Source organism: Miniopterus natalensis, chromosome 4, assembly GCF_054644295.1.
Source record: "Miniopterus natalensis isolate mMinNat1 chromosome 4, mMinNat1.hap1, whole genome shotgun sequence".
NCBI classification, from domain to species: domain Eukaryota; kingdom Metazoa; phylum Chordata; class Mammalia; order Chiroptera; family Miniopteridae; genus Miniopterus; species Miniopterus natalensis.
In genome coordinates, this window is record NC_142084.1 from 37,971,810 (window position 1) to 37,985,092 (window position 13,283).

General features: G+C 35.1%; 1 protein-coding gene across 5 annotated transcripts in view; it reads right to left on the minus strand.

Moving 5' to 3' along the window:
• Nucleotides 1-13,283, minus strand: part of INPP4B (inositol polyphosphate-4-phosphatase type II B) — a 531,720-nt gene that overhangs the window by 137,768 nt on the left and 380,669 nt on the right. For all 5 annotated transcript variants that reach the window (XM_087816497.1, XM_087816494.1, XM_016206930.2 and 2 more), the window contains 2 exons: nucleotides 12,638-12,710; nucleotides 714-861 (listed from right to left, as the gene is read on the minus strand). In XM_087816497.1, the coding sequence (XP_087672623.1) occupies nucleotides 714-861; nucleotides 12,638-12,710 (221 nt within the window). The remainder of the gene's footprint in view (nucleotides 1-713; nucleotides 862-12,637; nucleotides 12,711-13,283) is intronic.

Here is a 13,283-nt window from a genome sequence, read left to right on the forward strand (position 1 = left end):
ATAGTATTCAGCATTTTTAAAGTCACTAGAGGTATATAAGGCAGAGAAACAAATTGAGTAGTCACGGCTCAGAGAAATTCTCATCAACCACCAGCTCTCACATCCTTCTGTTTTATTATAGCAATGAATTTAATTTTGTTGTATGACAATACTGCCCATTCACATAGCATGCTTTATCAATCATCTCATAGAGTCTGTAGACCAACAAATATCTGAGAGTCTTGTTACAGATCAGTAACCCAAAGAAGAGTCAAATAGGAATTTCTTACAGAAACAGAAACCAAAACCAGGTGAGGTAAAGATACAGGGAATATTAGCAAGGCCCAAACTCAGGTTATTGGTTAGACTTCAAGCTATTGAATAGAAATATAATGCACACCACAAAAGAGAGTCACATATGTTATTAAAATTTTTCTAGTAGTCATACTCAAAAAATAAAATACAGCAAGTTAAATTAATAATATTTTAACTTAATCCAAATTATGAAATCAGTCTTGTTTGTGTGGCAGTCTGAGTGCTAAGAACTCAAAATCTGGTATTTCACACTTACATAACATCTCAAACCGGACTAATTACATTTTAAGTGATTAATAGCCACACAAAGCTAATGACCACAGCATTGGACAGTGCAGGTCTAGAATTTCATGTTATCATCCTACTTTAAGAAAAAAAATAATTAGTGCAAGAGACAATCATCTATTATTTTCTCTTACCTACACAAATCTTCTTTTATGTTAAGAGAGATCAATTCCTTAGGAATATGAAAAGAAAGTATGCTTTCTGACATCTGCTCCCGAATTCGCATCCACTTATTGTCAGATGTGGGAAATCTATATAATTTACACACCGGGTTCTTCAACACTGAGGTGAAAAAAAAACACAAAAGCTTGATTGTTAAATTATAAAGATATGCACATTAGATGATGATAAATTAACAAAATCATTAGTCAGGGTATTTTCTACTTTTTTGTTTAATCAAAATATTTTATTTTTTAAAAATTGTAATCCATTAGTGTTTTGAATTTCTAAGAATTCTGTTCTTACATCTTATTTTTTTCAGTAACTTCTGGGACATGTAGTCTTTATTAAATTAAAAAATAACACATCCAATGCTCATTCATAAATATGACTACTGTGGTTCCCCAATTTATCACCTATTAATTCCTTGCTCTTCTAAAAATTTTCATAAAGCATATGTATTTATAGATATAGATGAAAATATATGTATTTATATATAATGCACACTTGGAAAAAATATATTTCTGAATTTCTTCCAATCACTCTTAGTCATCTTTACCCACTTATATAGTAGGTGACAAGTGATAAGTTTTTTTCAGAGGTTTTAAATGACGCTACTCCTAAAAATTATTTATTTCTTAAATGTCAGAAAAGTTTATTCCTTGGCTTACCATCTATTAAAATTTAAATATCACACATACTTTAGTGCCAATGAGTCAACAACACACTTTTCTGAAACTGCTTATTATCAGAAGCCAGACAGGGAGACTATGAACAAACTGTATATTAGGGTGGGTGGGCAACAATTAGGGGAAAAGAGACAAGATCACACCATCAAGGGCTTTAAACATTTAAAGAATATGTGTAGGGCCAGATAATATTTGATTCTATCTGTGTGTGAGGATGGCACTCCCACCACATTCCCAACTCATATTTCAGGGCAGAATTTGTTTCCATTGCTGTTGGGCAATGAATGTCTTTGTTACACTCATACACAAAAGCTTAATGTGCAATAAAATATTAGGTCAATTACCAGTTAATTATCTATGATTATTTACCAATAAAGCTGATTAAAAACAGAATTTGATACTGAAGTGGATGTAAGACTGCAAATAATGCTGAACATGGTATGTGAGCCAAGTCTCCTCAAAGTATAGGGTAAACTACCTTTCAAAATTTTAGGGTTCTACAACACCATACCTTATTCACTACTTGGGTAAGCATATATCTTTCTGAACATTAAAATGAGGATCTGTTCATCCATTTCTCTCAAACTATCTTTGTCAAAGGTATAGTTTGGAAATTATCATTACCAATATTGATACTACATTGGAAATCTTGATTTTAAATATCCCATTCTTCAATGACCAGATTGAAAGTTTCCAGTACATTTACCTACCCCTTACTGAGGATCAGCCAGAGTGGTCACTTTTCAAAAGTGTCAATAGAAGCCAGAAAACAACAGAATATCTCCAGTCTATTCAGAGACTATACTTAAAATCTAAAGTTGTATGATCAAATTTAAAATTGTATGACCATATTTAAAGTTGGGTGACCATATTTAACATAAATATAACCTTTAAGTTTTATCAATTAGATTGTATCACAGATCTATATATAAAGTGAATTATACTTAGTTTATTTTTATTGAAATATAAATGACATATTACATTGTATTCATTTCAGGCATACAATGTAATGATACAACATTTGTATATACTGAGATATGATCATCATAGTAAGTCTAGTTGACATCTGTCAGCATACATAAACATTTTTTTCTCATGAAAAATCTCTCTTAGCAACTTTCAAACATATGATACAGTATTATTAATTATAGTCACCATACTGTACATTATATCTTCATAACTTATTTATTTTATAATTGCATATTTGTACTTTTTTACCTCCTTCATTCATTACCCCCACCCCCTGCCTCTGTCAACCACCAATCTGTTCTCTGTATCTATGAGTTCTTCTTTTTCTCTTGTTTCTATTTTTTTGTTTTTGGTGTTTTTTGTTTCGTTTTGTTTTTTTTGGTTCCACATACAAGTGAAATCACACATTTGTTTTTCTCTGACTTATTTCACTTAGCATAATACCCTCAAGGTCCATTCATGCTGTTACAAATGGCAGAATTTCATTCTTTTTAATACTTCATTGTATGTATATACATCTTCTTTATTCATTCATTCATTGATGGACAGGTAGGTTGTTCCCATTTTTTTGGCTATTAAAATAATGCTGCAATCAACATGGGGGTGCATATATCTTTTTTAATTCATATTTTCATTTTCTTTGGATAAATATCCAGAAGTGGAATAGCTGAATCATATGGTAGTTCTTGTGTTTTTAATAATAGCCATGCTAATAGATGTGAGGTGATATCTTAATGTGATTTTTACTTATATTTACCTGATGATTAGTGATAGTTAGAATGTTTTTATGAATCTTTTGGCCATCTACATGCTTTATTTAGAAAAGTGTCTATTCAGGTCACCTACCCATTTTTTAATTGTATGTTTCTTTTGTTATTGATTTGTATCAGTTCTTTATATATTTTGGATATCAGACCTTATCAGATACATTTCCTTCCCTCTGAAATATAAAAACCAACAGCAATTCAGTGGGGAAAAAACAATGATATTTCATTCATTTTTAATGTGACAGTGTTTCAAAGATATAAGAATTTTACTACAACATCTCTTGTTGTATCTAGAGTTGGAGAAGAAAAACAAGTATGTATTGAATTCAATATAGTGTCAGTCAGGTTAATCCACTCATGAGATCTCATGAATTCTAATATAGTTAATATGATCCGGAATATAAATGCATCCTTTTATAGTAAGACAAAAACTCAATCTCAAATGTCCAAATTTTTTCTTACTAACCTAAGTAAATATTCAGCTACTTGGTTTATCTATACTCAGTATATGTGCTTCCTTTTTAGCCTTTTTTTTTTTTTCCCCCCAAGAACACATAGAATCATTGCATCTTTCAAACAATGGTTTAAAATCCTTGGATTTTTCTTGCCTTTTTGAAAACAAGAATTATATTTAGAAAATTTATATTTTGTATTAATTCACAAGTTATAAAATTATCAATTTGCTGTTATCATAGAACTAGTCCTTCAACTTTCAATTTTATTGTTTTGTTTCAATGCTCTTCGTTGCATTCTAAATATAAACCTTTGTTAAAATGGCTAACTCAGAAATCAAGGGAAGTTTGATTAATGAGCTCCCGAACTCTCCTCTGACCATCCGGTGCACAACATGCAAGGATTCTACAGGAACCTACTGTTTTTAAGGGAAACCACATGGGACAAATAATTTAAAATAGCAGACAACTTGTTCATCCAAAATAAAAAATTCCCAACAATGTCTGACATCTTTTATGATACAATTCTGATCTTTTGAAACTCATAGGTCTCCAAATATTAGTACTAAATTTTATATATTTATCAGCATCTCAATGTAGACATAGTGTGATCCATTTAAACCCTATTTGATCCAGCAGGATTCCTTACTGAACACCTACAGTGTATAAAGCAAGAATACCTACTCTGTATTCTGAAATAGCATAAAATGGCATATGACTAAAAAAAATAAAAAATATATATGGCTTGACTTTAAAATCCCATGTAAATTTGTTGCACTGGTTACAAACATGACCAGAAAAGATATTCTCAACTCAAAATTCTTGTTGGGTTGATACTGGGGAGATTATGTCATCCTTACATAAAGAAAGGAATGGTATTCATGCATCAAATATTGAGCAATGGGTCATAAATGATGAATGTCTTGTCATTTTTTAAATGCTTCGCCTCTATAGCAGAGATAAAATTTCAACAGTTCTGCACATACACTCCAGCTGTTTAAATGAGTCTGTCACGTTCAGTTCTGGCTCCCCACAGATGCCAGGACTTATCTCCAGAGCTTCTCAGACAAGAAAAGCTAAAGGAGCTCATCTCCACCAAACCATATTACATGAAATGTTAAAGGGTCTTCTTTAAGGAGAAGAAGAAAAAGATAAACAAATATGAACAATAAAATAGCAATAAATACATATCTATCAACAATTGAATCTAAAAAAACAAAATAAATAAACACACAGAATAGAAACAGAATATTTTGACGGTTACCAGATGGGGGGGAGTTGGGCGAAAAAGGTGAAAGAATTAAGAAATATAAATTGGTTGTTATAGAAGAGTCATGGGGATGTAACGTACAGCATAGGGAATATAGTCAATAATATTCTAATAACTATGTGTGGTGTCAGATGGATATAAGGCTTATGGGGGTGATCACTTAGCAAGTTATATAATGTCTAATCACTGGGGTATACACCTGAAATTAATATATTGTATGTCAATTGTAATTGAAATATAAAAAAATTATTAAAGAGAGAGATGCATTTTTGATCATATAATAGGCTCAACCCAGCAACAATATCTACCTAATATCTATTGTATGTCCTTTTAAAAGAGAGCCCTGTGTGTATTCTCCTCATGTTTTTCACTGCTTTTTCCAAACCAACTATTAAAAATAATTGACATAAGCTACCAAGAGAAGAGTGGTGAAGACATTCTGGACCACATCTTGGTCTTGTGATGATTTAATAAGGATAAAAGTTCTAAGCTAGTCCAAATAGTGATACATTCCCCTTGAAGTCTACCCCATCAGGTGAATGAACACAGAATTACACCTGTCCCCCAAATTGAAGCACAACTCGAATTTCTATGCTGTTTCTCCCAGACACGGTAACAGGGCCTCTTTAACAAGATAAAGTGCCACCTGTTTTTTAATGGGATTCAGCAACTGTAAAAGCCCAGCTGCTCCAATTCTGAATTATCAAAGCAAAGATGCCAAGGAAATGTTCAACAGAGCCACCACGTAGACAACACACAAAAAAAGACGGCTGCTCAAGCAACTTAAGGAAGAAAAGATAAACTAGAGAGATATAGGAGCGATTTTCTCTTTTTTGCATCCCTATTAAGGATGTCTGTGGATAGGACAAAAATTTTGGAAATCTGGATTCAGGGTCAAGGGGATCATCAAAAAGCCTCATCAATCAGGTTGTCTTTAACATATTTTTCCAGAGGAAGCTCTTCTGTAATTATCCTCATGTACTTTCTTGCTTTGGGGAGGTGGTTGGAGTCACATATTTAAATGGAATCTGACTTTATTGGCTTTAAGCCTTACAAAATCATTATTTTAATGTACTGCAGATTCTTGTAGAGAATCCATTCATTCTGTAACTTTTAATTATGCAGTTGTTTAATAGTTCAATTAATCAGCGGAATGTGCATACATTGGCCTATTCTCCAAATGCTGCATTATACTTACTACAGATCAGTCTGTGTAATCCAATTAGATACTGACACTCCCCTATTTGTACTTGAAAATATCTTAGATTTATATACATCTTAAATGTAAGTTGGGTCTTTTTAAGATTGGGTGAGTACTTAAAAACCTAATACAAATCACTAAAACACCATCTTAAACATGGCTAATAGAAAAGAGAGTAAGAAAACATGACAAGAACTTTGAAAATACAGCAAAGAGATATCTCTTTTAAAACAATAAAGATGAGGGAAGGGGGTTTGGGGATTTGTGTGAGATGAGTGAAAAGATTAAGCAAAAAAACCCACCCTCATAAACACAGGCCACGGTATGGTGATTATCAGAGGGAAAGGAGGGTGGGAGAGGTAGAAGAAAGTAAAGGGGCATAAATGGTGATGGAGAGAGAGTTGACTTCGGGTGGTGAGCACATAATATAACATACAGGTGATGTGTTATAGAATCATACACTTGAAACCTATATCATTTTATTAACCAATGTCACCCCAATAAATTCAATAAAATTTAAAAAAATAAAGATGAAATTTACTGTTAAAAAAAGAAAGCCCCAAGAAAGTTTTAGTTACTACTCTCTAGGTCTGTTATAAAACCTAAATTGTTATTGTGTGTGTTGTTGTGTTGCAAAAGCAGCAACAAAAACAAAAAACAGAATAGAAATAAGATATAAGCTGAGTTGGACAAAGCGCTAGTCTAGCTAAATGCATAAACCCTTGGCCATCCATCTTCAATTTAAGGCCAAGAATAAGAAAAACTACAATAGATACCAGAATAAAACATAAAAGTAATATTTGTGGGGCTTTAGTCTTCAATTGGGGATCATTGGTGAGTTTACTGTAAAGAATTCCGATGTCAGATTTCAGGTGGTCAAGGAAATGATTTGCCTCATGCCTTCTAGTTTGATTTGTTCTGTTAATTCCAGTTCAGGCACTAAAATAAAGGACAAAACTAGAGAAGATAGAAGCTGGCTCATATTTCATGCTGAGCAACCTGGAACAATCTGTATTGTGATGAACTCACATTATTTCTTGCCAGTTTGCCTCTGTTCGAGGCATTCTCTACAACTCAAAGAAGCATCCTCCTTCCCTGGTAACCAGCCTATATGCTCAGTTCTGGTAACATCTCCTCCAGGAAGCCTTCCTTGGCTTCCAGCCCCTGCCTCCCTACAGGTGCCTCTCCTTTGTACTTTCCCTCCCCTTCTCCACCGTGGTTCTTACCAGTTGTGCTACAATTGTCTGTTTACTTTTTTGTGTCCTTCATTAGAATGTGAACTTTGCGAAGGTCAGGACTGTGCTATTTTCCTCAAACAGTGCCCAGTAAATGCAAACAGTCCACAGAAATGAGCTTAAACCTTGCATCTCAGACGTTTCCCAGCATTACTTTCCCCAAGAGAAGAACAGTGAGAGCTCTGACTGTGTACACTGAGAGGGGAAAATGCAAGAGGGAAGAGCATAATTAAAAACTCACTTCAAGGGAGAACACAGGCAACAGAATGAAGAAGGGGAAAACCACAGTCGAAAGAAAGGCCTGCTCACATTTAGGCACAAAATATTAACTTTTGACTACATGGCCTTCATGCCTTTATTTTTTTAGTTTACCTAAAGTGGGCAGTGGAAGAGGTAATGTACTCTGAAAGAGAGTGGAAGCATTTAAAGGTGTCTAAGAGATGATTCCATTGATTATTGGATAGTGAAATTCACTCCTCCATTGAAGCTACTTAACATCCTAACTACATTAATACACAGAGATGAAAATATATGGGAATTCTGAAAGAGCAAGGTTAATAGACTCCATAGCATCTGCTAAAACAGCAAAGGGCAAAGAAATCTTATGAGTAAGTATATAGGATCAAGGGCCAATATTATAAGCCAAAATGACTCCAAATTTTATGTATCAGAGAGTTATAAATACAAGGACAAAATCTATTTAAATGAATATGGGTGAAACACAAGAGGCATCTTCGTTAATACAAAATGATATCATCTAAAATTTGACAAGGTAGTAAATTTAATACCTAATGAAGGAAAAGAGAAAAAGAGGAAAACTGGGGATGTGTTTTTACCTGGAATTTATCAGCGCTCAAATAAGTACACAGGGAATTGTTTTACAATCTCTTAAAATATTCTGAGTCATGCATTGTTGGTGGTGGTGTAGTGAGGGGAATGTGACCCCAATATTTAGCTCAGTTGTGTGATATTGTGAAAGGTGATTAAAATCTGTGTCGAGATATGAGACGGAAAACATTTCAAAATGAGAATTTGGTAGTGATCTTTAAGAAAAGCAATACATTATTTCATTCGAAACCTAAATAATTACATTTGAACATGTTTCCCATGGAGAGAAGACCAGCACAGTCTTTTACTACCTGAAGAATATATTCAAACGATAAGCTATGCCTGTTATCAGCCATCCGACAAGCGTTTACGGAGTTCCTATTGTATTCTGGCCCTCGAGATACAGAGATAAATAAGCAATGTTCCTTCTTAAATCGTTTCTAATCTAGCATCTTCTGCAAAGCAACAGCAGTAGATGGCTTAAACTTATTTTGGGGGAAAAGAATAAAAAAGATACAGTGGCTTATTCTGAGAAAAGGTGTGATTCATCCGTGCAGCAAGAAGTAAAAATATCTCGAAATTCTCCAAATCCGGAGAACTGCATGTATTTCATACCGATGGCTGGGCGGTCCCCTCGCCTTTGTTCAGATCCCGGCTTGCACACTCATGGAAATCACGAGGTGAGACACACCCTTTGGGAATGGGAAGGACAGGATCCACGCTGGCACACAGCATGCACGTGGTCTTTAAAGAGTATGAAGGATAATTTCATGACTCAAGGCGTGTGGAATTCAACCAAGGAAGATGCTGTAGCAGATGTAATGCTTGCTGACAGGAGGAAACTCGCTTAAAATGTGGAGATGATAGGAAACTTTGGGACAGGGGCCGTTAGCTGCACAGATCTGGCATAGTGACGTAAGGGTTCGCTGAGTACTTTTACAGGGAAAATTGGGAGAGTTGAATACAGAGAGAATTGCCATCCCGACAGCAGTTTAAAAAGGTATATATCTGTTTGTGGTAAGCCTTATTAAGTATAAATAACTCCTGAGAAAGGTAACTGTAAATGACCAAGAAGTGACACGTGCCTCCATGTGAAACTGATTACAATGAATACCTGTATGAAATACTTATAAAAAGAAGAAAATCATAGCAAAAGCGAAACTAAGCTGTATCTACTTCAAACATATGAGAGCCAAAAAGGAAGTCAAAGGCTGTCTAGGTGGATCTGGGTATTATTAAAAAATTGATGTGCAGAGAGGCTGGCCTGTCTGTCGGGGTCACGCTGCTGGGCGGCAAATCTAGGCTGCGACACCAGGTCTCACAGCGCACCCAGGGCCCTTATACTGTAGCCGCGGGAGCCCGTGGCTGCCTGTTTTGCTGCAGACAAGGTGCCTCCACTGGCAATGTGACTTAGGGGAACACATGAGAGATCTGTCCTGTACTTCTCCACATTCAAAACTAACTTTCCCTACTCCCCCAGCCCAGCACCAAACAGATTTAAGCGTTCTTACGACCACTTTGCTTAAGCGAATGGTTAAAGAGGCAAACCTACTGTTTTAACCACTTTATTCTGAGTTCTGTCATTAGAAAGTCAAATTAAATAAGAGCTTTCCGTTTCTAATACTTACTGTCTTCCAGAGTGCTTGCTTCGGAGAATATAAAATCCGACGGCTAAAAGAGATTGGCTTCCCACGTAGTTCAGGTCCTTCCACACCTTTCCTAGGAGTTGTCAACCCTGCACCCCCCGCCCTTCTCTCCCCCTGCCCTCAGCTCCCCAGGCTCCCAGCCTACACGTGCAACTTGCAAGACCAAACAGGGCACGAAAGCGCTGAGACCTTGGGGGGAAGAGCTTTTTCTTTTTAGTCTTACAATAGAGAAGTGAATTTCCTGAATTATAAATTAAACCTCTGGAGATATAAATAGAACAGGGAAGAGCTGCTGAGAGAGATGACATTCTCTTCTCACTCAATAAGGACTTCATAGCTCACTGGGGGACGGCGAGCTCCTTGCGACACATTAATGCGCATGCAGAGAAGCCTGTCGAAGGCTCCCTTCGCCTATAGTTTAAAAAAATACCACAAGGGAACCTCATGGATTCATTCGGAAGTTGCCAGGTTTAGACAGATAAATGCATAGAACAAAAGGCAAAGGGACACACAGGCCAAAGTCATACATATTCTATACCTGCACAATGTGCTTTTATATTCTGAACAGAAACATTTCATGAAGAGTTCTTAGTTGTATTTTTAATACTTTTAAAAATCTGGCACACAGTGCATTCTACAGATGATGTATCATAAACCTGTACACTCGAAACCTATATAGTTTTATTAAGCAGTGCCATCCTAATTAATTTTTTAAAATTTTAAAAACACACAAAAAATCTAGCTTTTATGACATTTGCCTGTCATTTAGACTTATCTTTCTTTGTCTAATAAAAGAAGGCTAAAAGAAAATATGTGTGGCAAATATCCTAGGTTCTGGGTGCTCCTCGGGGTTGACAAGACTAAGGAGATTGAAAAATGTCATTGGAACTAAGTGGAGTATCACCACCAAAACTGTCACCTCTCGGTAATCAATCATCTCTCACTCTGCTACGTAAATATATTTAAATTGCAAAATGCAGCTGCTCCCATCATTTCCATGGCAGCTGTCTTTGTCATATTACAATTTACACATTAGGAATAGTACCCTAGTAATCTGGAAGAGTTACTGCAATTGCAAGACTCATGCCTTACAGATTTTACCGCCCATGTGTTAGGGGGTGTTGATTTATTTTTCACTATGTTCCCTCTGTCTCTGCTTCCTCAGGCAATATATTCTCGTACTCAGCCATTTTTCTCTTTCTCTTTGAAATTTATATTAAACCAATCAGTATTTTAAAATGTCATTTCTTTTTGTGTGCATAAAAAATTATAAGGTCCACATGAGTGAATCATTAAAAACTTATCTTACAGTGTACATGATTTTGGTGATAACCTGATTCATTCAAACTCTACTGAAAATGAACTTAACATCTCCCACGCTCAATTTTATTTCTCAAAACTGACATTTAGTAAAGGAAATAGATTGTCTGACTATATAAATAAAAGACTAAAGGTTTAGCCAACTTTCAGGTCGAAAAATCAGTGTGAGGAGGAGCCTTTGAGGATACATTAGGTATTTTAACCACGCTGATAATTTATCAAGTACATTTTATGGTCCATGGCTGGTCTAACTGTCTGGTTGACCCTTCACTGTTTAATGAGCATCTCTCTAATATTACATCCTTAATAAAAAAAAATTTTAAAAAAACAAGTCATTTGGTCATAAGCTGAGAAGCAGCTGCTCTTCTTGGTATAATCCCTCATTCTACATAAGTACAGTTAATGTTTTGTTGTTACTGTTAAATTTTATTCTGAGTGCTCTGTATGTATAAACACAGTTAAAGGGTGGCCTTCCCTTTTTCCATTCCCATCCTCTATCATTAGTGGCTTCCTTCAGGGACCAAATGTCAATAGTTAGGGGTTATGTATTAGTGAGCCTTTGAAGTACCAAATCATTCATTAAGCTGATTATGATGCTATCTATGTCTTTGTTTAAATGTACATTGTGGCATGGCCAGAAAAATATTAAAGCTTGTTCTTTTGTTACTCCAACCTATCAATTAATGGCTTTTTAGTAATAGCACAGCCTAGTAATTATGAGTAAAGTCCTTGGGATCAAAACCAGCCTTAAATTCTGAACCTGCTATTTGCTAAGTAGGTGACCTTGACCAATTGCCTCATCTGTCACATGGGGATAATGATAGTGCCTTCTTCATAGCACACATCAAATGTCAGAAATCAAGGGAAGATAGGTACATAAGGCATTGAGCCTATTGCCTATCATTGTAATAGCCATTATTTACTATCATTATTATTATTGTTGGTATCATAATTTACATTATTATTCAAATATCAGTTCTCTGATTTACATATACATTTTATCACACATTTAAAACTACCATATGTCTCAGTTTTATTCACAAGCTCATAATTTAGCACATTGTTTAGTGCCTTATTGAAATTCAAATATATTCCTATAAGTAATACAGTACCCACATACACACCCAAGAATGTACAGACACATGTATGAATTTTTCCTACCAGATCCATATATCTATTGTTTTAGCAACTTTATTCTGAGTTCTACAATTAGAAAGTCAAACTAAATAAGAGCTTCACATTTCTATTACTTACTCTGTCTTCCCATGTGTCTTATTTCAGAGAATATAAAATCTAATAGCTAACAGAAATTTGTCATTTAGACAAAGTATTTATATACCATTCTTGTGGAATTGTCAAGTTTACCCCCACACTGCTAGCTCCCCACGATTACCAATTCAATGACTAATTTTTCACAAATGAGTTTGTGAGAATGCTGCCCAGGCTCAGCGTTGATTCCACAGGAAATTAAAATTTTTGTTCATATGAAACTAATGCAAGTTTCTAGAACAGAGGTACATACCTGCATTCAAAAAAGGTAAGTTGTCTTTTCCACTCACACTGTCTGGGGCTGAACATTCACATACCAGTGCACACTAGGAAAAAACAAAGGAAAAAAAGAAAAGAAAACATGTTGGAAAGTAATAAAATAAGAAAATTATTTTGTTTGCAGAATATGAGGCTGTGCACATGGTTTCAAAAAATTCTGAACAAGACATTTTTGTAAAACTACTTTCAGCTTTATCTTTACCATGAAGCTTGCTTAACTTGTGATTATCTACATATAATATGATTTTGTTATATAATCATAGAGTACATTTCGGTTTTAGTTAACGACAACTTAGGAAAGAAAGTAAAAAATGGGACAGATTGTCCCCAAATGTTCCTACTACAGCCAATCATATTTGACAAGCTGAAGGATTTTGTCTTTCTGACAGCTGGGATGATTTCAAATTACTAAAAAGCAAATGATTTTCTATATTTCAAGTAAAGCCAACTTTAAATAAAAACAAAATATGTTGTGGCATCGAATTACAAAGGAAAAAGGAGAGGTCTGTCTCCAGCAAAACGATGCAAACACTTGCTCATACAGGATGAAGACAATTTACAAGTAAGCTGACCCAGAGGTGATAAGGTCATGACCCCTGCAGAGCAATGCTTCTCTGGAC